This window comes from Bos indicus, chromosome 19 (genome assembly GCF_029378745.1).
Source record: "Bos indicus isolate NIAB-ARS_2022 breed Sahiwal x Tharparkar chromosome 19, NIAB-ARS_B.indTharparkar_mat_pri_1.0, whole genome shotgun sequence".
Lineage (NCBI taxonomy): Eukaryota > Metazoa > Chordata > Mammalia > Artiodactyla > Bovidae > Bos > Bos indicus.
In genome coordinates, this window is record NC_091778.1 from 57,442,510 (window position 1) to 57,470,377 (window position 27,868).

The window sequence follows — 27,868 nt, forward strand, 5'->3', positions numbered from 1 at the left end:
TCAGAGCACCAAATATAGATTGAGGTCACACCTGGTCAGCCCTAAACTACAACACCTGGACCTGTAGGAGACTTGACCTCTTGATTCACCAGTATTTCTCTTTTGAACTGATCCTCGTTAGTAGCAGCTGCTTAGGGAGGGTAGCGAGACATCTCTTGGGCAACAGGAGAAAGGGCACCGTGTTACTGGTTGTATTCAGGTGGGATTATACAAGCGATGAGTGATTTTTACCAGTGGAAGGTTTGGGGGTTTTCTGGGGAAAACCTAGCATGCCTGTGTGTCTGGTGGTCAGAAAGTAAAGTTGATCAACAAATGCCCTTTGGATTTCTTTAGTTTGGTAAATAGAATCCTTTCTCGAAAGTAATGTAAAAAATTAAAGAGTTTAGGGCTTCTTGATCCCCAAAGAAACGAGTCTTCTGGAAATATCCATTTCAAAGGGAACAAAAAACACATTTCATGGCACAGATATTGTACTTCTATTGAAAGAGTTCATCACCATAAAGCAAAAATACCCCCTTGATGTGATATCATTACATAAATACTTTTTTAAATGAATAGATTTTCTTTTAATAAAACATAATTTGGTGTTTACACACATTTTTATAAATCTGCCAAAATTGAGAGAGCTTTAAAACTTAATACATATACATTTCTTCTCAACTGTCCGGTCTTTAAGGGCCCACTACCTGTCAACGTCTTGACGGGGTCAAAAGGTACCGCTGTGTCTCTACAGAGTTGTAGTCTTTCATCACGGAGACTGACCTGCCGGACTTTGAAGGCTGTTGCTCTATGCGTTTACATAAGCAACTTAGGTTTCTGTGGGGCCAGGAACCTTAATTATTAAACTACGTTTAAGTTGATCATCTCATCATTAAAATTCAGAGTAACTCGTCTACAGTGTGGGTGTTTTTCATGATTTGGCACACGGTAGAGCAAGCAGCGTAGCCAAGATGTTTTTCATGTTGAGCAAAAACTGTAGCAGATGGAGCTGGTGATCGTAAAGCACTTACTTAAAGTGTTCAGAATGAATCAGTGTAGTTTGAGGCCGACACAGCCATCCATACTAAAGGAGTCTGAGAAGCTGAAGAGCATCCTAATAGTTTCTAATAAAATATGTAACAGGCTGAAGAGAACTGATTTTAAATGGCTGTCCCAGTACTGTTACCCTAGCCAGGGCCCTGTACAGTTGTTCTTAGGGTTATAACGTTTAAAAAAGCCTGCGTGTGTGTGTGTGTTTGAAATTATGTGGTAGGATTGCCATAGCTCTTTACATTTGTCTTCAGGTCAGGGCGGTATTTCAGTGTTGCCTGAGTGGGATTAGTTGATCTTTAAGATGAAGTGAGGGAAACCTCACTTCCTTATGTAGAATTTCTGTAAAGCAGGGACCAGCTGTACTGGTATTTTTATTTTTATGTGGTGAAGGAGCTTAAATATGTAATCGTTTCTATCTTTTTTGTACAAATGCTCTCTCTTATACATTGCTTCACAAACTGATATAAAACTTTGGGTAATTTTTCCCTGAGGAAGTGTTGAACCCCATGCAAGCTGTTAGAATGAATATTGAAAGCTTTGATGGGTACTGTTCTAGAACTGCACGGCTTTTTTGTCTTTTTTAAATCATGGTTTCGTTATTTTGTTTATTTACAAATGACTGGATATGTTCAGGCAAGAAAACACCCCCCCCCCCAATATTTCAAAATACAGCAGTCTGTAAACAAACTTTATCTACCTTTTCCCTAAAAGACACCCTTTTTCTGTAATTTGTATGGAAATGCAGTGTCGTTTACCACTGAAAACCCTCTCAGTGGTAGGTTTTATCACCACTTTATAGATGGGAAACCAAAATCTTGAAAGTGGTCGTCTGCTCAAGGCCACACAGCTCCTTGTTGGGGAAGTTGAAATTTGAACCCATGTGAGCCTGTCAAATCCTGTCACATTAGGTGTATCCTAAGGGGTCTGAGATCTGAATCGTTGACCTTTGGCTTTTTTTTTTTATTTATTTTTTAAACTATTTGGAAACCTTTAAGTTGGCAGTATAAATGGAAATTTGTATTGCCTTTAGAATAGTCTCAGATTGGGGGTGGGGTGGGGGCAACAGTGAATCATGTTATCAAAATTATATAATATAGAAGGGGTGGAAGGGAGGTTCAAGAGAGAGGGGATATATGTATACATATAGCTGATTCACTTTGTACAACAGAACTAACAACACTGTAAAGCAATTAATAAAGCAACTAATAAAATATATATATATATATACAGAAGTATAACGTGGAATCCTCTGAGTTATCATTTGTGAAGAAAGTTCTTATTTCCGGGAATTAAATTTTTTCACAGGTTAGTGATGTCAGGCTATCATGGCGGGGGTTTCTGAAGCCTCGCTGTGTTCTTTTCTGCTCACCTGTGTATTTTTGGTGTGAAAAGTTTGTACTGGAGGTGAATGAGGCCCTAGGGGTGTGTGTTACTTACAAGTAAATTGGACTATAATATTACTGTTCTCTTGACCGAAATAGTTCTTTCAGTTGAAGTATGATATACATATAGAAAAATTATATATCGTAAGTGCACAGTTCAGTGAATTTTCACAGGCTGAATATACCCAGGTTTATCAGCTTGCACGTTAAGAAATTTAACTTTAGCGACAGCTCAAAAGCAGCCATTGTGTCCCTTCCATGAAACAGACTGCAATAGTTTTAATTCTTCTTTGCAAACCTCAGACCATTCCTTATCTTTTAGTTCTCTTCCTGATTGTGGCTGTGATCTTACTTTCAGTCTTTTTGCAACCAGAAGAAGAACAAATGAAAGCTTCACTAAAACTTGTCTCTTCCTCCTCTCATAATCTCATCTCTTGATCAGTCTGCTTCCGTTAAACCAAAGTGTTTTGATGGCTACAAAGTCATCACTCGAGGGAATATGGGGGTTGGCATAGAACATGCAGCTGTGGGGTAACAGCTAAAAACATTCCTTGGAATTTTCAAACCAGAATGAAAATGTGGTGGTTGAACTCAATCATCTCTTTTGTTAAGAGGTCATGAATGAGTGAAGGGTGAGTTGCCTGTGTTTCGGGGAAGTAGTGATAGGAGCAGTCTGCTCCTTCTCAGAACTCTGCTTGGGCTTGAGCAGATCACTCGGGGAGGGGTGGGAACCTCATCTAAAGCCACAGCACATTCAGCACGGTCTCTGTAGGCACAGATGCGTCTGGTCCTGGTGCCCTTCTCAGCTCTGCTCTAGACTCACTTATGTCAATTTATGCCCTTCACTGTTTCAAGCATTTAAACTTGATTTTCAGCTCTTAAATTATGCCATCCTGGGCTTTCCTGGTTTGAGTTGTGAAAGCTGATGTGCCTGCTTGGTGGGAAGCCTTGGTCCTCACTCTCTGTGACCCGGGCTTAGCAGGGCCCTTTCTCCTGCGCTCTGTCTCCTGCAGAACCAGTCTGTGCTTAATTTATCGTGTATGGAGATTTAGAGGCACACCGTAGCAGCACCGTGGCTTTCTGGCAAAGCGATATTCTGGATACTAGAACGTTCCCAGAGAACTAAAATTTTAGCCTCCCATATTCAAACATTACATTAAAAATAATCTAAGTGTTGGGAAGTTCCCTGGTGGTCCAGTGGTTGAGATCCTGGGCTTTCACTGCCGAGGCCAGGTTCATCACTGGTTGGGGAACTGAGATTTCACAAGCCACGCAGCCAAAGTGATGATGATGATCTCAACGTATTAGTTCCATATTTCCCTACCTTCTTGGGAGAAGAGCATACTAAACAACATAATTTTGTTAATTTTGTTCTGCAGAAAACCATAGTTCTAAAAGTTTCTAAAAGAGACTCCAGGGGTTGGCCTGGAGTTTCTTTTGTTGTTGGGGTTGTGGGCATTTTTTTAGGGGGAGGTTTGCCTCTGTCTTAGGTGACAAGAAGAATGTACAGTTCCAAAAACTTGGCATGTAGCACCTTTGCTGCAGGGTTATTAGTCACGAATTAAAACGGTCCTTTTTTACCTTACTCTGTTTTTTGGTCCAAACAGGCCATGATGCTTTATGAGATAATTACTAGACCCCATTTTTCTTCTGGCCCTTCTTTTTGGTAGACACAAGAATCCTGGCCTGAAGCTCCTCTGCTCTCGTGCTCTGGAATCTTCTGTGATCCGAGTGGATTAGCCGTGGTGCTCAAGGCCAGACACTGATGTCATTGTGGCAGGGAGCGCCTCAGGAGCCCCTCTGTCTCCAGCCATTGTCTTTGGTGTGCGGGTGTGCGGGTGCTGTATACTTGCCTGGTAGCAACAGAATGATTTCTCTGTTCCCAGTACAGTTTTTGAAAAAAATTTAGGGGAAAATAATGGAAAGAAAAAGGTTTTCATCTGAGTCTGATGGGATTCGCCAGTAGCTGGTTTTTTTTTTTTTTTCCAGCTATCACATATATTAGCCCTTGCAAGATTTTCTGCCTTGTCTTCTGCGCACTTCAGCTCAGCGACTGACTCTGAGGACTTCAGGTTAGCCAGCATCACGAGTAGGCACCAGCTTTGTACGACTCCTCCGCTGCAGCCTCCTTTCAAAAGAGAAGTCGCTAGGAAGCACCTTTAGTGCGGCTTCACTGTTGGTATCTGTCAGCCTCATCTGTCCTTTCCAAAGTTGTACCTCACTTTGAAATGCCAGTACTACATATACATCAAGCAGCCCAGGTTGTAAATTGGCAGTGAGCCCAGCATTGTTCAGCATCATGAATAAATAATTTTTTCAAGAATTTTACCAGCTTCCTTTTAGAATTTTGCTCCGTAGGATAGATTAACTACCACCGTACTAGTTAGCTCATCAACGTTTACCTGTGTTTGTGTTGTGGAGTTGGCCTCACATTTCAGTTTCTCTTTTTAAGTTAATAGTTTTTTAAAAATGCCTTATACCTTTTGCCTTTTGTTAGAAATCTGGGATTCAGAGAGTGGATTTTATACTGTGCCTAGCTCTGTTCTTTTTCTTTTAATACTCTACAGATAACAGTATCTTGGCCTGACCTGTCCATATAAGTAAGTATTGGAGAGCACCTTCCTTTGAGTTCTGAAAATCCATGTGGTCTTCGCTAGCTCGTAACCTTGGATTACATCACATTTCTAGGTCTGTTTTCACTTTGTAGGATGCAGTGGCTCAGTTGTATGGTCTCTGGGTCTGTCCCCTAATTAGGCTGGTTGGTGTGCTTTGAGCCTTCTCTGACTGCCCTTGAGGATAAGGGAAGTAGGACTTGCCGTGTTTCTTCATTAAAATGCGTTTTTGGCACACCAGGGCACACAGCGGTGCCTGCAGGTGGCGGCGTGCCGGTGGCTGACCCACACTCTGGCAACCCAGGGACAGTGTGGGGAGAGCCGGGGTGGGGCCTCGTGGTGGAAGCCGGCTGGAAGACCCCGGGCGGCCTCAGCGCGCGCTTTTGCCACCCGCCTGTGCAGCGACACCTTCCCTGCCCTTCATTCTCTGGTCAGCGTTTGCTGCTCTGCAGAATCTCCTCACAGAAACTCACCTTTTATTTTTCCCTCCCTTTCCTTTTCTGCTGAGGCATTAATGCTAGATTTTTAGGAGCCTGAACTTCTCATTTCCAGAGACAACTCCTTCTCTTTTTAAGTTTCCATAACTCGGCTTGTTGGAAATCACAAGTTTGACGTCCACGTGATCATACTCCAAAAGAACACCTTTTACAAACAAACCCAAAAGGCACCATAATCACCCTCATGGCTTCCCACCCAAGAGTGAAAAGGAAATGACTGTTTTCTCTCCTTGTTTGAATTCTTTTCAGGTTTTGAATGAGGAATGTGATCAGAACTGGTACAAGGCAGAGCTCAATGGGAAAGACGGCTTCATCCCCAAGAACTACATAGAAATGAAACCACATCCGTAAGTTGGGCTCTGCTTGACCATCCAGGGTCAGACACGCCTGCTTGTTTCTAAAATTGAGATAATCGGGATGGATGTCATGCTTTTTACTCTGTTTTCCCAGGGAATTAACAAAGCACGTTGATTTTCCATGTTCGTAAGAGTGTATAACGAGAGCATAATAGTCAATGATGGTCTATGTTTTCAGTGATAATTGTCTGTGATCTGCAAATGATAAAAGTTAGGGCCATAATTATTCTTCTGTGAAACCCTTGGTGCCAGATGTGTTTTGCATTTTGCAAAAAATGCCAGATTCTGCGCTTTTTGAGTTTTTAGAAGAGGTACTTGTCACATGGTTTTGTATTGGTATGTTTGATTTTCCTATGGGACCATGTCTTAATAATATTGACACCACCAGAGCACAGTACTGGGCCCGTAATTGGTTCTCGGTCAGTGTTACTATAATCACTGGCCTAGCCTCCATTTGAGTGTTCCCACTTCAGAGAAAACAAAAGGCTGCTGAGAACAGTGGGGAAAATTTTGTTTTTAATTCCAGAAGCTTTTATGTTGCTATGTGACAGGGTGGGGTCCTGGGAGCCCTGACAGGCCACGTCCCTCCCACCCTTCTCTCTCCCATCTTGCATCGTCTCTGCTCCTGCCTCAGACACAGTCGTTTTCTTGTATGTCAGGGAGAACTGAGGCTTTCGGTGCTCAGATTAGAATGCCACTGAGACAGAGAAATGGTAGATCTTACCTACTTGTTTTAACAACGGAATGGTAAAGAAGACTTGTAGATGACTGCCCACCTCGAGGCAGCAGCCCATTTGTCCCTCTCCCTCATTGTCACTGTTGTGATGTGTCCCTGTCGCTTCTCTTCCCCCAGATACTGGAGCAAAGATCTTAACCTCCACTTGTCTTACACAGATCTCACATCATCTTACCCAGGCACCATAGAGCGCAAAGGGCCTTGACCATGGTACAGCTCATTCCTCTCTATCCTGCAAATTGAGAAGCTTCCAGTATTTTCAGTTTTAAAACCACTAATTTATGAATCTAGTTCTCATCTTTTTAAATATTTTAGTTGATTGGAGTGTAGTTGATTTACAGTATTGTGTTTTTAGATTCATTTTTCATAAAGGTTATCACAGAATATTGAGTGGAGTTCGCTGTGTCACACTAGGTCCTCATTGGTTATCTGTCTTACATCAGTAGTGTGTGTGCATCCCAAGCTCCTGCTGTGTGAATATGGTTCTCGTTATAAAAGACTAACAGTGTAGAAAACTATAGAGCAATGTGAGTTTCTCCCCATAGATGTACCCCTTTTTCCAGGAAGTGAAGGGACTTAAATGCTCTCTTATGAACCGAATCGGCTCTAAGATGATGCTTTGCCTTCCATAAAACAAGACAAATGACTCCGGAGCTTCCCTCTGAACCATCTGTCAGGTTCATGTTTTGGTCACTGAACTCTTACACAGTTCTCATTATGTGCAGAGACCTGCAGAGTTACGTTCTGTAGTTAAATTATGTATATAAAATGTCTGCACAATTAATAGGAAGTTCTTTGAGAAATCACATCCAGGAAGCCATCACCTGGAGAGTGAGGGGTGGGTTACCCTTCAGTCTGGCAATGGGAAGAAACCTATTAATGTCTATTCTGTATAGATACAGAACTGTCTGTAATGAAGCATCTGTGGGGTCTTCAAGGAAACTGCTTATGCTTCAAAAAAAACCCAGCACCTTTTGATGGCTCACTAAATGTTTCATGGAATGATTTACAAGGAGAAAATCAGTCTAATTTGTAAAGGACATTTTTCTAAAATTGTTTGAAACTTGGACTGTCTTGTATCTTTATAGCTGTATGAGTTTGATTTCTCCCCACTTCCCCTAAAAAGATACTAGATTCCTTGAGGAATTTTTGTCTTCTGCTTTTATACTCCCTTGCAACTCATGCCTTGCTTCTGCACATAGTAGCTCAGTAAGTAGTTTTGAATTGATACTCAGACCCAAATGCTTGCAGAAAGGCTGGGACCAATTTGTCCATGACAATGAGAGCCAAAGTACTAAATACTCAGAGGCGTTCCATGAAAGAGATTCCTGGCCCCTTGTCAGTGGACTGATAACGTTCATTTGGGGTCCCTGTAACATTAGATTGGCGGGTATTAACATTTAACATTTTAACACGACTGAGCGACTGAACTGAACTGAACATTTAGCCATGCAAAGACCCTGATGCTGGGGAAGATTGAGGGCAGGAGGAGAAGGGGACGACAGAGGATGAGATGGCTGGATGGCATCACGGACACAATGAACATGGGTTTGGTTGGATTCTGGGAGTTGGTGATGGACAGGGAGGCCTGGCGTGCTGTGGTTCATGGGGTCGCAAAGAGTCAGACATGACTGAGCGACTGAACTGATGCCTGGGTTACTAAAATGTTGGTGCAAGTAGTGCTATCCAAGATACTCCAAAAGACAGGCAGAGCGCTACAGATTCCTGGGACGTGCACTAAGCACACTTTTGCATTCTTGTGGCCACTTAGGTTCCATAGTTGCTTTGGGGACTGTGTGGGCTTTTCACGGACTGCATCACAGAATATACCCCTCAGGAAAAGCAGTTGGCCAGTGGTCACTGGGAGCCACGCAGGGCTTCCTACCTCTCGGTCCATACAAGCCAAAAATGTGCACGTCTGTTCCTGTAATCCTGCCTCAAGAGATCCAGGATTTGCTCAAGCTTTTCTGTAAAGGGCCAGATAATAAATATTTTAAGCCTTATGGGCCATGTGCAGTCTCTGTCATGTCACGTATTCGTCTTTGTTTGAATTTTTTAAAATAACCCTTAAATTTTTTAAATAGCCTGAGTAGGTCATACCAAACCCAGGTAGATGTAGGCTAAGGGTCATACATAGTTTGCTGACTTCAGCGGTAGATCCAGTGATAACAAAATCAACTTCAGTTCCCTTTCATTTTTGTATTGCCAGGCTGAAGGGAACTTGAGCAGAACAGCAGGCTGTAATTTTTATATTAAAAAAACTGTGGCTCTAAATCTTTGTTTTTCTTCAGATTGTTTCAGGTGACTTAGGCATTTCTGATCTGACTGTTGAAAACATAGGAAAAGGCCATCCTCCTTGGATAGCTGCGGTTACTGGCCTGATGGTTGAAAAAACCACTCTCATGCCTGCTGGTGCCTCCCCACTATAGGGAACTTCAGAATAATAATTGATCAGGAAGCATCGAGTCCAGGCCCCGTGGTGCTTCCTTCCCAGACTCTGAGTGGAAGGCAAGCAATGCTCATCCATCCGAGTTCTGAAAAAAGAAACCATAGTACAGAAAAGACCACGACCTGAACCAAGGGGTGTGGTTGGCCTTTTAGAACTGTTTCACGAGGCAGAGCTGCTCTGTGAATGGATGTCCAGCAGCACGGGGTCAGAGTTGGCTTCAGAGCTGTGGGAGGGCATGGAACACCCTCCCTCCCCGTCCCCTCTCTCCTGCCTTTTAAAGTTTTTGTTAGGGAGGAAGAGAGAAGTTTAAAATGAAGTATGACCTAATACAGCGTTTGAGCTAACAAATGAAACACAGACTGCGAAATGATTGTTGGCATTAGCGTTGCATGAGTTGTATATACTGGCGTGGATCCAAATATATGCTCTTCACATTAAATGCCTGTGGACGAGCGCCTATGGGATGAAATATATACTTGAATTGGAAGTAAGCTGCTTCTTCCCATGGTATTATAGCATAAACCCATATTTTTAAAAAAGTTTAAACAGTTTGACCATAGCCATGTAATTCCACATAAATACCACCCTTCATTGCATGCATGCTCAGTCATGTCCGACTCTTTGTGACCCGTGGACTGTAGCCCTCCAAGCTCCTCAGTCCATGGAATTTTTCAGGCAAGAATACTGGAGCAGGTTGCCATTTCCTCCTCCAGGGGATCTTCCCGACCCAGGGATTGAACCCGAGTCTCCTGTGTGTGTGTCCTGCATTGGCAGGTGGATTCTTTACCACTGAGCCACCTGGAAAGCCCACATGTCACCATTGAAAGAAATTAGTTATAAACAATGTGAAATGCTAAGCAGGTGTACATGGTACTAAATGTTTTAACTGAGAGTGACAGCTGTTCCTCACGTAGCATCATATCCCTTCTATTGTGAGACATCCTTTCTCTTGGTGGGGGTTGGGGGGGTTGTTTAGTGAAAATAGGAGCAGACACCAAACTCCCCAACTAATTTTCTATCTTTCAGTCGGGATGCTTATAGTAAGGGTGTGTTTACTTTGTAAAACTTTCAGTCAGTACTTTGCATTACTACAGCATTTTTTTTTTAAGTTGAAAATAAAAATTAGTTAATTTTAAGCTGGAGCAAAAAAATACTGCCTCTGTATCTGTATCACCGTGCACCATAAGGGGAAGGTCTAAAAACACACACACCTACCTGCCAACAATCACTGCCTCTGGGGAGTTTGGAAGAAAAGTCTTGCTTTTTATTTTTATTTCACACACATCTAAGCTATTTTAATTTAGATCCATTACTTATACCTTAAAACAGGAAGACAGAAAGGAAACGCCTGCCTGGTGGGAAGATGGCGGGCAGTCTGTGAGGAAAGAGTGTGACTGTTGAGGAGCTTCACTCCACCTGCCTCTCAGCCCCAGGACTGCTGAGGGCGTGTGCGCTGTCCACCCGAGCACACAGACCAAACCAGAAAGCACCTACAAGGTCGCAGCACCGGGAGCTGTCCTTTCCTGGCTGGCCGTCATTCTGCTGTGTTACTGCCTGATTTCTCTGGTGTGGCCTTCCTTCCGGGCACTGGAGGACTCACCCTCGAGTTCTTTGTAGGCACAGGAAGATAGGTGGTACCAGCTCCCCAGCAGCTTGGCAGTGCGTTGCCTCAAGTGAGGTAGACACAGGGCTGCAGATTTCAGGCCTGTTCGGAGTCACTAATGGCAGCTTCTGAATGCACCCTTCCCAGCAGCCCCCATCTTTCTCTTGGAATTTTAGCAGAGTGTATTATTTCAGATTGAAGGCAAAAGGAGGAGAGGACGGCAGAGGATGAGGTGGTTAAATAGCATCGCCAACTCAATGGACATGAACTTGAGCAGACTCTGGGAGATAGCGGCAGACAGGGAAGCCTGGCGTACTGCAGTCCATAGGGCTGCAGAGTCAGACGTGACTTAGCGACTGAACAATGACGACAGTTACTTCAGAGACATCTTGCAGTGCAGTCACGTATAAGTAAGATAGATATGTTAGATGTATAACTTTAGTTATTCTAGTTTGCACATTTAATGCATGTTAGATGAAGTGGGTAGGTCTTTATCAGCTACAACTGGTGTCAATTGCTTTTTTTAAATAACAACAGTAAAGACAACTCTGCACAGAGAACCTTGTTTTCACAGTCATCTGTCCTAATTCGTTGTGGCTTTCCTGTGAGAAGTGAGGCGCCTGTGACCTGAAACTGTTTCAGAGATTTCTTCTCCTCTTCCTCCAGGCCCGCCCTAGCCGCTCCTGCCCTTTTCCATGACTTCTCCCACTTTTTCTTGTGACCCTGGTGAATCAGCACTGGGAGAGGAGACTCTGTAACTTCCTCCAAATCCAACGAGCTAGCTCTGCACCGGGTAGACCATAGCATTCCTGGTGGTTCCTGAAAACCAACCTCTGAGCCATGACGGCAGAGAGAGGCCTTGAGAGGAGCGTCAGCCACAGCTGCCTGCCGGGGCTGCTCCCTCCCAGCCCGAGCCTCTCCCCTTGGTGCCCTTAGAAGTGGCCCAGCTTCTCGGCCTCCTAGCTTTCCTGCCCCGCCTTCTCTTCATCCCACTGTAGAGGCTGCTGCCTTATCAAGTGGCTGCAGGAAGGCCTGTCTCACCTTAAGTGGCTCATTCTGTGCTCCAGGCGATAGATCTGGGGTTTCCCCCGGTGCCTTGCTGATGAGTCAGCTGGGGGCCCACTGGGCTTTGGCTCAGGGGGCCCATCTTTAAGTGTCTTCCTCTGTAGAAAGAGTGGCCCATGATTGTGTCTTATGAGTCACTTTCTGGAGAGTGGGGAAGGGAGGAGACGGTACCCCTCACAAGCCAGGACGGGTGTGTACTGACAGGAGGGCTGAGGGGGAGGCCCTTCCCCTGGTGAAGAGTGTGCTGTTACGTTTGGGAGGCTGGACATCCCGTTTCTTTGTGGGGAAGCAGATGTTGACTGGCTTGCCTTCCTTCCTTAGGTGGTTTTTTGGCAAAATCCCCAGAGCCAAGGCAGAAGAAATGCTCAGCAAACAGCGGCATGACGGGGCCTTTCTTATCCGAGAGAGCGAGAGTGCTCCTGGGGATTTCTCCCTCTCCGTCAAGTAAGTATTTCCTGCTCTGACTGCCTGGAATCCTGTCTCCAGCTGATGGATGTTGTGAAGCCAGGGGCCAGGTGTCTGGCTCCACTCACCGAAGGTGGCAACCTGGGGCAGGTTTCGTCTAAACAGCCTGTTTTAAATCAGAAAACTGTATATTAAAATCCTCATTTCTGGCTCCTCTTCAGAGTTGTCTCTCGCAGCTCTTTAGATGCCCGTGTGGAGACCGTCTTAGTTGCTGCGCAGCTGAGTGTCAGAGAGGAGACACTTGTCAGTGCTCCCCACTCCCCCCGCCCCGCAGTGTCCCCACACACCCGGCTCTGACAGCAGCTGGTCATCAGGTCAGCTGCCTCGTGCACCTTTTCCAGGTGTCCCCCCAAAGGCTGCCAGCATCGGCAAAAGGTGACCACAGGAGTTTGGGGGCTTTTTGCTTTTCCCAGGGGTAAATTTAAATGTGGGAGGGAGCTGGTATGCAGTGGGGGGAGGCAGGGAGTCATACCACTGTGGGGATCATGGAGAATATAAACTGGAACTTTGAGAATTCTCAGCTAATCACTCCCCACCCACGACATAAGGATTTTGACTCCAGTTGTCCTTTCCACATGTGTTTTGACTCTGTCCGTTTCTAGTTAATACTGCAGTAAACCTGCCCCTACCCCCCAACTCCCACCCCAGGAATCTTACTGATCACCTCATCATTTATACGATGAAGGGCTGATTAGATTAAAACTCAGATCACTTTAATATACATTTAAAATGAAGACTGTAGAACTATTTGCCATTTACAAATGATATCAAGATTTTTCAGTTTCAGAAATCAGCTCAATATCTTGTTTCATTTTAGGACCAAATGTGCGGTTAAAGTGTTGGGGTTTTTTTTTTTTTACTGTAGGTTTAAATCGAAAAATTTTTGTGTTCCTTTTCTCTGTGAAGATGTGGGAGGTGGTTTCAGGTAACGTTTTCAGTATTCTCAGCTACATTTCCAGTATAGTTTGGTTTTAGTCCCATCATGAAAAAATCAAGCCATCTAATCATCAGTTTTCCTCTTCTAGCAATGGCTTTTCTTTTTTCTTCTTAATAGGCTTTACTTTTCTAAAGAGCAGAGTTTATGTTCACTGCAAAATTGAGTGGAAGGTACAGAGGTTTCCGTGTGCCCCTCACTCCCACATGCGCAGATCAGCGGCTTTCTGACGAGCCTGACTGAACACATGCAAACGAGGACCTGGTGGGCGAGGAGCTCCTTGAGATGGAAGAGTTTTTATGCTTCTCATCAACTTGCGTTTCCTCCTCTTCTTACATCTTACACAGACCCAAGGATAAACCCAACCGTGGAAGACGAGGGATACAGGCAGTTAATCCTTGAAAGGTGCCCAGAAGCCCCTGGCAGTTCACGTTTGGTTGTCTGATGACCGTGGTCCCTGCCCATGCTCGCCAGGTGGCCACCAGAAAGCTCCCATTTTAGCAAATAAAACCTTTAAAGAGCTCACGTTTTCCTTGCTTTAAAAGTAAAATTTGAAACAGGTGTCATAACCACCTCTTAATAACACAAGCACCCGAGCCAAGGAGGTTCAAGAACCCACAGCCTCAAGTTTTCAAGGTGTTGGGCATCTGTGGTGGAAAGACTCCTGTCGTTAACAGCTCACCCCATCAGGGACCCTGTACCCCTTTCAGAAGCCACGTGCTGTGCACAGCAGTAGAGCGCTTCCCTGAGCCCAGAAGTGCCACTTAAATTTGTCCTTCCTCAATAAAGCTTTCTTGCTCATCCACCGTTTTTCTCATGAACTAGCAGTGCAGTTTCTAAGCTCTTTGCACCTGTACTGACTTCCTTCAAGCTCAGTGCTGCCACCTGCTGGGTTGGTTTTAAGAAGTATTTTTGCTTTAACACCCATGATGGGAGGGCGAGGCTCCCGTTTCTTCATTTAGCAGATGTTCATAGAGCATCTTTGGATGCCAGTGGGGACCTTGAGGACTCAGCAGAGAGCAGACGGGTGGGGGCCTTGCTTGAGCTAATGTTGAAGGCAGAGAGCATGATGGTGGTGGGCCATTCCCGTTCAACCAGATCATGCTGTTTTTCTGGGCCATTGTAAAGAGAGCGTTTGTCATTTCTCCAGGTGGTAGAGAAGCCTTTGAGGGGTGAGGCAGTGCCTGGGCCTTTATTTATTGTCCCTACATGTCCTTTTCTTTGAGACCTTTTCAGCGTATGTAGAACTAAAATCCCTGATTAGAAAACACAACTTTAAATTCTTCCCAGTTACAGGAGAATTGTTGGAAGTGTGTCCAGTCCCTCCTTTTCTCACCTTATTTCTTACCCTACCTTTTGTAGTCTTCAGATGTCACACAGGATTTCAGTTCTTTTTTTTCATTTGGCACAGTCCACGGCACGTAGAAACTTTCTGTAGGGTGGGGCTTTTTTTTTTAACAAATGTCTTCAGAATTAGGTTAATAGGGCTTCCTGTCCGGCGAGGATTCTTCCTGTTGTCGCTGGCGGTCATCATCCTGATGGAGGGTCTCAGGGCACTCTCCACCCACCAGGGAGTCAAGTTGTGCTGCAGTCCTGGTCTCCTCAGCCTGGAAGGGCGTGGCCGAGACACAGGGTCTCCAGGGATCCTGCTTGATGGGCAGGTGGCCGCTGGGCAGCCAGGACAGAGCCCTCCAGCCCGGTCTCACGTGTATCCTCTGCCCCTCCCCAGGTTTGGAAATGATGTACAGCACTTCAAGGTGCTCCGAGATGGGGCTGGAAAGTATTTCCTCTGGGTGGTCAAGTTCAACTCTTTGAATGAGCTGGTAGATTATCACAGATCTACATCCGTCTCCAGAAACCAGCAGATATTTCTCCGGGACATAGAGCAGGTGCCACAGGTAAGCCTCGAAAGAGAGGTTGGGATCATCTTTAAGCAATTAAGAATAGCTCCTTAGGCAAGCAGGTTTTTTTTTTTTTTTGGAAGGGTTACTTCAGGGCCTTCTATGCTCATTATTAACTCACATTAAAGATTTGGATTTGAAACAGTTTTGCATTTCGCAGAGGCTGCTTCTGTGAAGCAGTGTGCTGCAAAAGTTACCCTGTGTCTCTAGGATGAGGGTCTTTAACACACCCTCACACACAGTTTGCCTGGAAGTAGACTGTGAGGAAAGTCACACCTGTAAGGGGGTGGGGTCCACACTCATGGCTAAAATCCTACGCCTCACGTACTGGTTAGCACCAGCCTGTTGTGTACAAACGTTACCCTTTCGACTTTTCCTAAGTGACACAGTGATGGGAACTGAAATATTTCCTCATCTGGGATTGTAAGCAAAGCTCCAGGGGCTGTTTCTGCAGTTCTTTCCTGAAGCAGTACCTGCTGCTGGATGCTGGGGCGAGGCTGACCACCTCAGTGGGGACCCTGCGGTGGCTTCCATCATTGGTGAAAGATTACACGACCCCCCCTAGAGTAAACTCCATAAGAATTTGTGGAGGGGAGGAGAAGTGAGGGGTTGTTTCAGAAGGTGTGGAGAGGCTGGCGCGCGTTCGTTTCCCATCACTGTCCGCTTCCAGGGGGCTGGCCACAGTCGGATGCAGTGTGTGTTTTTTCCCTGCCCTTTTCTGCAGCAGCCAACATACGTCCAAGCCCTCTTTGACTTTGACCCCCAAGAGGATGGAGAGCTGGGATTCCGTCGGGGAGACTTTATCCACGTCATGGATAACTCAGACCCCAACTGGTGGAAAGGGGCTTGCCACGGGCAGACCGGCATGTTCCCACGCAATTACGTCACCCCCGTGAACCGGAACGTCTAAGAGTCAAGAGATTATTTAAACAAAGTGAAAAATTTTAAACACACACAAAAGAATTAAACCCACGAGCTGCCTCTGTCAGCAGCCTGTGAGGGAGCTCAGAACACCTGGTGGGTCACCTGGTGACCGGCTCACTTTGGTTGGAACTCTGGGGGGTGGGAGGGGGAGTTGGATATAACAATGCCAAAACTTACCTATAAATTAAGAAAAGAGTTTTTATTACAGATTTTCACTGCTGCTCCTGTTCTTCCTCCTCTGTCCTTTTTTCATCCTTTTTCCTCTCTGTCCATCAGTGCATGACATTTACTGCCACATATAGTCCTAGCTGATGCCAATAATAAAAGAAAAGAAACCACGTGGGCTGATATTTTCTCTATGCAAAATGTCTGTTTTAGTTGGGAAGACTTCGAATAGCCGCTTCTGTGTTCTGCGTTTTATATACACTCACAGGAGCAGGCAGTCCCTGCCCTTCAGCTTCTGCTAGAGGAGGGCGGGCGGGAGTGGGGGTGACAGGAGGGGTTGGTGCCCCCCAGGGCTTCCTGCGAGCCAGGCCCCAAGCCTGTGTCTTTTCTATATCCATTTCCCTTTCAAGTGGTGTTCCTGAGCATGCTGTTTTTCATAGTGCCTTCTGCCTTATTTCGAGGGTTGCTTCTGAGTGGTGTTTTTTTCCTTGTTTGTTTTATTTTAAAAATAAGTTAAAGACAGTCAGCCAATTTGTCTCCTACTCTGTGTAAATATTTTCCCCCCGGGGAGGGGAGGACAGGGTAGAGAAGAGGAGACAAGCAAGAGGAGGATGTGGGGGTCCTGCCTGTGGGCAGCCAGAGCCTCTAAGGTTCAGCTTTAACATTTGTAGCCCCTGGAGGTTAAGGGAGCCAGGGTGCAGTGGAACCAGGTTGCCGCCTTCCCACGTCTGACTGCATCTGGTGGGGGGTTGGGGTGGGGGCTGGGCCCTTGACCTTGCAGTCTCGGTTGTTATCTGTCCCCACCTTAGTCTCAGACACCCACAGTAACCAGTCTCTGGAGCCAGCCAGTTTCAAGTGCAGGAAAGTCCAAGGAGTTTAAACTGTATCAGGTTCTACCATGTTCTATACTGGGGGAGAAAATGAGCATTTTTGCTTCACCTTTCTTGCTCTGAAAGCTGAGGGTATCCGTTAATGGCTCTCACCTGTTGTGTCCCCTGCCTGACGCACCCAGATGAGCTTCAGGCTGCGTTCGGGAAGCAGCTGGGTGGTTTTTCGTTTCTGCATTCACAGCGGGCTGTGTTCATAGCTGCTCCATCTGGCCCCCCGAGAGGGAAGTGTCTCTGTGACGCAGGGGCAGGCGGAAGGAAGGTTGGAACTAGGAATGTTGAGTCCGTGGCAGAGCTCTGTCCGTCCGCCTCCTGCCGGCTTCTTGTCCCTCATGGTGATGCGCCATGAGCATCCTCTCCCCACCCCCCCATTCCCACAGCAGAGACAGAGCCGCTGGGGGTTGGTGGTGGCCTTCAACTCCTGAAGTGGTCAGTCAGCGTCTCTGCTGGACCTGGTCGTGGACCAGGCTTGGCCTGGAGCGCCTGGGGCCCAGGAGGCGCTGCCCTCCTGGACAGAGCATCCGCCACTCTCCACTCGCTTCTCTCCTGATAGTACAAGGAATCTCTGGCATTCTGGACCTGGACCATTTGATTGTTTTATTTTGGAATTGGTGTATATCATGCAGCCTTGCAGAACTAAGTTTTGTGTGTATATATTTAAAAAAATCAGTGTTTAAAAAGACGTATGTACTTAATCCTTTAACTCTGCGGATAGCATTTGGTAGGTAGTGATTAACTGTGAATAATAAACATACAATGAATTCTTCACTGTATATTTTTTCTTTTTTTTTCACTCCTTTGCCTTAAAGTAAAAAACCTAGAGACTGTTGGGGACTGGGGGTGCTTGTGCTCTTATTTCCGACTCACCTCACTCTGGGGAACCACGTGGGTGTCTTGGGCTCTGGGAGCAGTGATGTCCATGTCATGTTGATCAGAATCCCTGGGAGCAGGTTCCTAGTGTCGAGTCGGAGGCCCCACCCTCAGCTCCGCCTTTGAGGGCACCCGCAGGCACACCTGGTGGTTCTGACAGAAGGCATGGGCCACACTTTGAAAACCAGCCCAGATCTAGTACTTAGGACCAGGTGTGGCTGGCCTGATTCTCGTCCCGCCCGCCCACCCCCCCACCTCCATAAAGGACAGACGGACAGAAGGAGCCATGTGGAAGGAGTCTCGGCGGTGCAGTGGGCCTCTTCAGGGTGACCTTGGGCCTGTCACCACCCACAGCACTGGCAACAGGAGGTGAGGTAGGAGTTGTGTAGAGAGAAAACAGCACCAAACCTGAGGAGTTTCCACTTGTGTCCTTGGAGCCCAGCACACCGCCTTGCTTGCGGCTGGCCTGCTGGGAGCCAAGGGGCTCAGGGTCCGCCCAGGCTGGCTCCTCCGAAGCTGATCCAAAACAGGGCCATTGACTTGTAGGCTCCGTGAGGTTCTTTTGCCCCCTTTTGACTCATGGCTTCAGAATAACCTCAGAATTAATAGGAAAATGACTGCTTTTGCACTAGTCTGGTCCCAAGGTTCTTGGTGGCTGTGTCCCCCTCCTCCGACCCTGGGCCTGTCATTCCTGGGCAGGGAGTGTCTCTGGGGAGACTCCGCCCTGGGACAGCTTGTCCGGCTTTGACGACGGAAAGCTCTGCTGGATGAGTGGGCTCCGCCCTGTTCTCGTCTGAGTGGCCCTCCTGACACTCTTCTTACCTCGTGCCCTGGGAGTCTAACAGAAGCTCGATTTAGACATGATTGTGGAGGGGGTGGCGGCGATAGTGCCTGCCCGGTGCTCCCAGGCAGGGGGCAGGTTGGAAGGAGAAAGGTCATGGGCGCTGTGTCTGCCTTTCCCCAACACTCGTCCCTCTGAGTAGCTGACCTTCAAGTCAGGACGTCTTGCTTTCCCAAACAAGTGAACCAGCGAACCTGAATTGGCACGCAAATTCTCCAGGTTCCACCTGAGCCCTGTTTTTCACAGAATACCATGGAGAGCTTGCTTACTGACGGAATGTGTGTTCCTCTGGGGGCTTCTTAGACTAGGGCTGGGGAGTTACAGACCCCTCCTTCCACCCAAGTCCCTGGGTGGGGCCGGATGAAGCAGGACTCCACTAGAACGAGTTGGAAATGGGCAGCTCTGGAAGGTTGGGGTTTGGGGATTTTTGTTTTTCCAAGGATAGCTTTCCCGAGATTCAGTTCACTATGTGGAAGTCACCTATTTATTTATTTGGTCATGCCATGCAGATTGTGGGATCTTAGTTCCCAGACCAGGGATCCAACCCAGGCCCCCTGACATGGAAGCTTGGAGTCCTAAGCACTGGACTGCTGGGGAAGTCGCACGAGTCACCCACTTAGCGTAGCCCATCCGGGGGCTTCCAGTGCAGGGACTGGGGGTTTGGTCCCCAGTGGGGAACTGACATCCTGCATGGTGTAGAATGTGGCCAAAAATTAACATGGGGTGGGGGGACCCTTCAATAAAGTAGACCATTCAGCAGTGTTTAGTAGTATTCACAGATGCTGCAATCAACTTTAGGACTTGTGCATCATCCCGCAAAGAATCCATATATATGATCAGTTACTTGCCGTTTCCCCCCAACCCCTCCCAGGCCCTGGCAACGGCTAATCTGCCTTCTGTCTCTAAGGATTTACCTATTCTGGACATTTTACATAAGTGACATCATATAACACATGGTCTTTTGTGGCGGGCTCCTTGCACTCAGTGTCATGTTTCCAGGGCTCATCCCTGGGGTGACACGTATCAGGATGTCATTCCTTACGGCCATGAACAGGCTTTGTTGTGGAGACACCATGTCTTTTTTTCCCATTCATACAGTGATGGGGTGCATCTCACATGGCTCCGTGGTAAAGAATTCACCTGCTGTGCAGGAGAGGAGGGTTTGATCCCTGGGCCGGAAAGATCCCCTGGAAAAGGGAATGCCAACCCACTCTAGTATTCTTGCCGGGGAAATCCCGTGGACAGAGGAGCCTGGCGGGGCTACAATCCATGGGATCACAAAGAGTCGAACGCAGCTTAGCGAGTAAACAGCAGCAATGATGGGCATACGGGTTGTGTCCACTCTAGCTGTCCGGAACGATGCTGCTACGAGCATTCATGTATCGGGGTGTACGAGGACAGACCCTGAAGAACTTCAAGCAGAGGAGCAGACAGTCCTTTTCGGCCGGAACAGTGAAGAACGGGGACCACAGAGGAGACCCCTTGGGGAGCAGTTGTTCTGGTGAGCAGGAGGGGCCGCAGGGGGAGCCACCAGAAGCTGGTTGATCTGAGCCACGTGTGGGAGGACGGGTTGGGGGGGTCAAGGAAGAGGAGGGGTAGTGATGACCGTGGGGATCCTTCTTGAGCAGCAGGGGCCCTGAGGTTGCTGTCGGTTGAGACAGGGAGCAGGGGTGCGGTGGGGAGGGAGGGTAGACAGCTGCGTGTGAGGTGCCTGTGGCCAGACGTCTGGAGCAGAGGTGTTCCCCTCTCGCTCTGGAGACAGATCTGGGCAGGGGACTCGGATCAGGGTCAGAGGTGTGGAGGTGGCCCTGCAGTCCCTGCCCTGGGCAAGAGATCACACCTGCTCCCAGAGAGGGAACAGGGCAGGATGTGGGCTGAAGCCCTGAGGAAAGCCAAGCCCTGAGGCCTGGACGAGGAAGCAGCAAAGGAGAGGCGGTGGCTGGAGAGGCAGGATGCAGACAGGGCTGCCAGCCTGGGGGTAGCTGTGTGTCCAGGAGCTGGCCCCCAGGGCCATCCTCCCCCAGGTCCCCCGACCCCCACCCTCTTTCCCAGCCCATCCTGATGGTCCCCAGACTGCCCAGCATGCCTTTTCCCTTCTGCCGAGAGACCTTCCCCAGCTGCCAGGTTGCTGAGAGGACGAAGTGCAGCTTCCTGACCCACACGTGTGCTGAGAGGTCAGAGTGAGCTCTGAGTTAGGAGACCCAGGGCTTTGTTCCAGGCTGTGTGGCCTTGGGCAGAGCCCTTCTCCTCTGATCCCTTCATTCATCTGCTTAAAAACGAGCCCTGTCACCAGGCTGCCCTGAGGGATCTGTAGATGTCTTACAGGTGATTAAAGTGTGATGCGGGACTTCTCTGTTGATCCTGTGGTAAAGGTAACCAGAAAAAAAATAAGTACGATGGGACTGGTACTGACGATGGCCTTGGTGTTCAAAGCCTTTTACAGTCAGCGAGTCCTCCAGCCCTTTGGCCCACTGAGCCCCTTGAGTATCCCTGGCTTTGCCAACATCTACCTTTCTCTCTGACTGAAGCCAAGGTCTCTCCTCCTCTCTGCTTGTCTGCTTACCCCTAAGTCTACACACCCCACCCTCTGAGAACCTTTCCTGACCGGCACCCAGTGAACACTGGCTCCACCACTCTCTCAGAGCCCCAGATGCAGGAGTGCTCCCTGATCGGTCCTGTGACACCACCCCACCCGCTGCTTCCAAGCCCCAGGGCCTGCTTCAGCTGCCAGTGGATCTTGTCTATAGCTGGGAGCAGTGGTGCCAGTGAGGAACCCAGACTCTGGGGTGGCCTCAGACAGGCCACCTCCTGTGTCTGGGGAGTGAGTCACCAGGTCGGTAACCTTAAACAAGTTACCTTTCTAAGCCTCAGGCCAAGAAACAAGTCGATAAAGAGAAAGTGAGGATTGCACGGGGTAATTGTTACTCACTGCTGGCTCCCACAGCTGGCAATTCATTCAGGGTCCAGCCCACTCCTGCTCAGCCCTGTGCCTACCCACAACTCTTGTTCTTACTTAGGGCCAAGGGATTCGTCCACTATTTTCAATTTTTTTATATTTAAGTCTTTGATCCATTTGAAGGCTGTGATCAGTGAGAGTTTGGGTCCATCTCTGTTTCCAGATGGCTACCCAGTTGCTCACATAGCATGTATTAAAAGAGCCATTGTCAGCTCTCAGATTGGAGAGAATGCATTAAAAAAATATATATATATATATATATTTTTTTTTTTTTTTTGTATGGGGGTATGGCACCCCACTCCAGTACTCTTGCCTGGAAAATCCCATGGATGGAGGAGCCTAGTAGGCTGCAGTCCATGGGGTCGCTAAGAGTCGGACACAACTGAGTGACTTCACTTTCACTTTCATGCATTGGAGAAGGAAATGGCAACCCACTCCAGTGTTCTTGCCTGGAGAATCCCAGGGATGGCGGGGCCTGGTGGGCTGCCGTCTATGGGGTTGCACGGAGTCGGACACGACTGAATCGACTTAGCAGTAGCAGCAACATAGCCCATTAACAATGCTGTGATCGTTTCAGGTGAACAGCAAAGGGACTCAGGCATACATATACATGTATCCATTCTCCCCCAAACTCCCCTCCCCTCCAGGCTGCCCCATAGCCTTCAGCAGAGTGAGAGGATGTGTTTTGTGCTGAGTTTCCGTGTGGCAGGGTCCTGGAGGGGCTGCTTCCCTGAGGCTCCCCAGCAGTCAGGACCCCTGATGGGGCTGCTCCTCCCACGTCGCTCTCCCTTCTCGCCTTGTCCCAGCTCTTCTTGCTTGTTTACATTTTTAATGTAAACTTTAGAATCAGCTTGTCTAGGTCCAGGGGAAAAAAAGATGCCTCTGGGTGTCTTTATTTGGATCCTGTTAGATTTGTAAGCTGCCTTCGGAAGAACTGACATCTTTATGACGTTGAGCCTTCCTGTCCAAGGACACAGTGTGTCTCCAGTTTCATGTCCCCTGGGAAAGTTTCAGTTTTCCTCCTGGAGGTTTTGCACATTTCTTGTCCTATTTATTCCCAGATATTAATATTTCATCTGTTTTGTGGATAATTTTTTTTTGTCTGTACATGTGCTAAGTTGCTTCCGTCATGTCTAACTGAGAGGAGCCCACCAGGCTCCTCTGTCCACGGGATTCTCCAGGCAAGATATACTGGAGTGGGTTGCCATGCCCTCCTCCAGGGGATCTTCTGACCCAGGGATGGAACCTGCATTTCTTATGTCTCCTGCATTGCCACGTGGGTTCTTTACCACTAGCGCCACCTGGAAAGCCCATTTTATTTTTTTACTGTCTTTTTTTTTTTAACTTTTTATTTATTTTTATTTTGGCTGCACTGCATGGCTTGCAGGAGCTCATTAGTTCCCTGACCAGGGCTGGAACTCGGGTCTCTGCAGTGAAAGCAAATCCTAGGCCAGCAGGGAACTCCCTGTGTTTCATTGATTTTTTTTTTTTTAAGATGAGGAAGCAGGAGAGAGCACAAGAAAGGCTCTCTTTTTCTCTTTTTTTAATATTTATATATTTCTCGGACTGTGCTGGGTCTTAGGGGTGGCTCGTAGGGTCTTTCAGTTGTGGCATGTGGAATCTAGTTCCCTGACCAAGGATGGAACCCAGGCCCCTTGCATTGGGAGCACAGAGTCTTAGCCACTGGACCTCTGGGGAAGTCCCTTAGTGATACTTTAAATCAGCCATCTTTTCCCTGGTCTTTTCATCTCACTGGTGTTTGTTTACATATGGGAAGGTATCGATTTCTCTAGACAAATGTTGATCTCATTTCCCTACTGAATTATTGGCTGGTTTGAAGTTTCTATCCTAAAGGAAATCAGTCCTGAATGTTCTTTGGAAGGACTGATGCTGAAGCTGAAACTCCAATACTTTGGCCACCTGACGTGAAGAACTGACTCATTTGAAAAGACCCTGATGCTGGGAAAGATTGAAGGTGGGAGAAGAAGGAGACAACAGAAAATGAGATGGTTGGATGGCATCACTGACTCAATGGACGAGTTTGAGTAAACTCTGGGGGCTGGTGATGGACAGGGAGGCCTGGCGTGCTGCAGTCCATGAGGTCGCAAAGAGTTGGACACAACTGAGCAACTGAACTGAACTGAAGTTGTTTGGCAGTTGATCTCACACACAGTGCTGTGTTTAAATCTCCCATTTAAACCCCTCGAGCAGGCAAGCTCCAAGAAGGCTTTTCCACTGCTTCCAGAGCTCCCTGCACCAAAACCAAGCAGACAAAATTAGCTTAGGGAGCAAATACTGAAGCTAAGAGTTGGAGGGGACTTCCCTGGTCATGCGGGCTTCTCTTGTGACCCAGCTGGTAAAGAATCTGCCTGCAGTGCGGGAGACCTGAGTTTGATCCCTGGGTTGGGAAGATCCCCTGGAGAAGGGAATGGCTACCCACTGCAGTATTCTGGCCTGGAGAATTCCATGGACTGTATAGTCCATGTATAGTCCATGGGGTCTCAAAGAGTCAGATACGACTGAGCGGCTTTCACTTCACTTCACTTCCCCGGTGGTCCAGTGGCTGAGACTGCATTCCCAATGCAGGGAGCCTGGGTGTGGATTCCTGGTCGGGGAACTAGACTCCACATGCCACAAGTAAGAGCCTGAAAGCCACAATTAAAGATACCATGTGCCAAAATGAAGATGGAAGATCCCATGTGCTGCAGCTAAGACTCGGCACAGTCAAATAAATAAATAAATGTTAAAAAACATAAAAAAGAGCTGAAGGTGCTCTCTTAGATGAGATGCTTTATGACTCCTATAATGAAATTTGTTTAAATCTGCTCAAACATCTTGTGTGAACACAATTCAAAATATTTAGTTCTGAACAAAGGATATAAGTCCTTTTGTAAACACTTCCTGACCATAAAGTTGCTCTTTCCAACACTCTGGGAGCCTGAGAAAACTAACCCACAGGGAGCGTTTATGTTTCTCGGGACAAAATGTCACATTTGTCAGGATGGCTATTAAAAATGCAAAAAACAACAAGTACCAATGAGAAGGCAGAGAAAAGGAAGCTTGTACACTGTTGGTGGGAACGTAAATTGGTGCGGCTGCTTTGGAAAACAGTATGTAGGTTCCTCAAGAAGTTAAAAATAGCCTTCCGGGCAGGTAAAATTCAGCCAGCCATTCAGGGCAATGGACTCTCCATTCTAGAACCACAGCCCAGTTTGTCCCTAACCTTGCCGAGAAGCCCTGCCATTGGTCGATGCTGCTGTGACTTAAAGCCCCAGCTGCCCATATTTTGAAACAGTTGAGCAGGTTCCTCCAACTCCTGCTGAGGTCCCTACAGCTAATCAGAGCTTGGAACAAACTGTCCATATTGCTCGAACTGGTAACTGCAAACAGCCCACAGTTAAGGAAGCTCTGCTGAATGGCTTGGTGGCCACTGAGCTGTGGATGTGGTTTTATGTTGGCAAGATCCTGGGCAAGAGTGGCATCATCAACTGTGATGTTTGAAGACCAGTCTTTAATATGTGACTATATCTGCTTTATTGTTTGAGTGTTCCAGAACCACATGGAGCAGACTGGTATTTGAATAAAATAAGACAATGTGAAAGTTGCTCAGTTGGGTCTGACTCTTTGGGACCCCATGGACTGTATAGTCCATGGAACTCTCCAGGCCAGAATACTGCAGTGGGTAGCCTTTCCCTTCTCCAGGGGATCTTCCCAACCCAGGGATTGAACCCAGGTCTCCTGCATTGCAGGCGGATTCTTTACCAGTTGAGCCACAAGGGAAGCCCAACAGACTGGTTCCAGCAGGAAAAGGAGTTCGTCAAGGCTGTATATTGTCACCCTGCTTATTTAACTTATATGCGGAGTACATCATGAGAAACGCTGGGCTGGAAGAAGCACAAGCTGGAATCAAGATTGCTGGGAGAAATATCAATAACCTCATATATGCAGATGACACCACCCTTATGGCAGAAAGTGAAGAGGAACTAAAAAGCCTCCTGATGAAAGTGAAAGAGGAGAGTGAAAAAGTTGGCTTAAAGTTCAACATTCAGAAAACGAAGATCATGGCATCTGGTCCCATCATTTCATGGGAAATAGATGGGGAAACAGTGGAAACAGTGTCAGACTTTATTTTTTGGGGCTCCAAAATCACTGCAGATGGTGAGTGCAGCCATGAAATTAAAAGACGCTTACTCCTTGGAAGGAAAGTTATGACCAACCTAGATAGCATATTGAAAAGCAGAGACATTACTTTGCCAACAAAGGTCTGTCTAGTCAAGGCTATGGTTTTTCCAGTGGTCATGTAGGGATGTGAAAGTCAGACTGTGAAGAAAGCTGAGCGCTGAAGAATTGATGCTTTTGAACTGTGGTGTTGGAGAAGACTTGAGAGTCCCTTGGACTGCAAGGAGATCCAACCAATCCATTTTGAAGGAGATCAGCCCTGGGATTTCTTTGGAAGGAATGATGCTAAAGCTGAAATTCCAATACTTTGGTCACCTCATGCGAAGAGTTGACTCATTGGAAAAGACTCTGATGCTGGGAGGGATTGGGGGCGGGAGGAGAAGGGGATGACAGAGGATGAGATGGCCGGATGGCATCACCAACTCGATGGACAGGAATTTGGGTGAACTACGGGAGTTGGTGATGGACAGGGTGGCCTGGCATGCTGCAATTCATGGGGTTACAAAGAGTCGGACACAACTGAGTGACTGAACTGAAGACAGTGTGTAAAAAAAAATTTTTTTTCTAATTTATTTCAATGCCATTCTCCCATATCATCCCACCCTCTCCCTCTCCCACAGAGTCCAAAAGACTGTTCTATACATCAGTGTCTCTTTTGTTGTCTCATATACAGGGTTATTGTTACCATCTTTCTAAATTCCATACATATGCGTTAGTATACTGTATTGGTGTTTTTCTTTCTGGCTTACAAATTAAAAATAGAACAATCAGATGATCCAGCCCTCCCACTTTGGGATTATTCCAAATAACTGAAATCCAGATCTCAAAGGGATATTAGCATTCCAATGTTTATTGCAACACTGTTCACAATAGCCAAGATGTAGGAAAACCCACGGAGAAGGCGATGGTACCCCACTCCAGTTCTCTTGCCTGGAAAATCCCATGGACGGAGGAGCCTGGTGGGCTGCAGTCCATGAGGTCGTGAAGAGTCGGACATGACTGAGTGACTTCCCTTTCACTTTTCACTTTCATGCATTGGAGAAGGAAATGGCAACCCACTCCAGTTCTTGCCTGGAGAATCCCAGGGATGGGGGAATCTGGTGGGCTTCTGTCTATGGGGTCGCACAGAGTCGGACATGACTGAAGCAGCAGCAGCAGCAGCAGGAAAACCCAAATGTCCGCCAACAGATGAATGGATGGGACTTCCCTGATGGTCCAGTGATCAAGAATCCATGTTCTAATTCAGGGGACATGGGTTTGATCCCTGGTTGGGGAACTAAGATCCCATATACCACAGGGCAAGTAAGCCCACATACCACGACTAGAGAAGCCTGCGTACTGCAATGAAGAACCAGCACAACCAAAAACAACAGCAGAAAATCAAATCCTCCCAAAAATGTTAGATTATACAAGGAAAAAACAAAAACAGATGAATGGATAAAGAAGGTATCACACACACGGGAATACTATTCAGCCTTAACAAGCAGGAAATTCTGCAACATGCAACAGCACCAATTAACATTGAGGGCACTATGCTTAGTGAAATAAGCCAGTCACAGAAGGATAATCCCACTTGTACGAGGAATCTAAAGTAGTCAAATTCATAGAATCAAAGAATGGAATGGCGGTCACCAGGGGCTGGGGGAGGGGGAAATGGGGAGTTATTGATCAATGGGCAGAGTCTCAGGTCACCGACATGAAGAAGTCCTAGAGCTCTGCTGTACAACGTTGTCCAGTAACGTGTTACGCACATGAAAGTTTAAGAGGGTAGCTCTCATGCTAAGTGTTCTTCCCACAATAAAATTTTAAAAATTAAAAAATAGATCACGACTGTAATAAATGGTTCTGGAACCTCATGGGAGAGGGAAAGTGGGTAATAGCCGTGTGAAGAGAAACAAAAATAATCTTTGCAAACCTCCACCAGGATTCTGGTGCCCGAGGAGCCCTGCTCTGGCCCACCCTCCTCCTCTGCTGGGATGCACGGGGAACAGACACGCAGAGGCGGTAATGAGGG

The 27,868-nt window shown here is 47.1% G+C and overlaps 1 protein-coding gene and 1 pseudogene across 1 annotated transcript in view; both read left to right on the plus strand.

The window, feature by feature from the left end:
- GRB2 (growth factor receptor bound protein 2) overlaps positions 1-17,781 on the plus strand; it is a 66,140-nt gene extending 48,359 nt beyond the window's left edge. The window contains exons 3-6 of the mRNA XM_019981747.2: positions 5,773-5,870; positions 12,054-12,176; positions 14,861-15,029; positions 15,757-17,781. Of these exons, the coding sequence (XP_019837306.1) occupies positions 5,773-5,870; positions 12,054-12,176; positions 14,861-15,029; positions 15,757-15,942 (576 nt within the window). The 3' untranslated portion in view covers positions 15,943-17,781. The remainder of the gene's footprint in view (positions 1-5,772; positions 5,871-12,053; positions 12,177-14,860; positions 15,030-15,756) is intronic.
- Positions 17,782-20,801: 3,020 nt separating this feature from the next.
- Positions 20,802-27,486, plus strand: LOC139177791 (ATP synthase subunit g, mitochondrial pseudogene; annotated as a pseudogene).
- Positions 27,487-27,868: the final 382 nt, after the last annotated feature.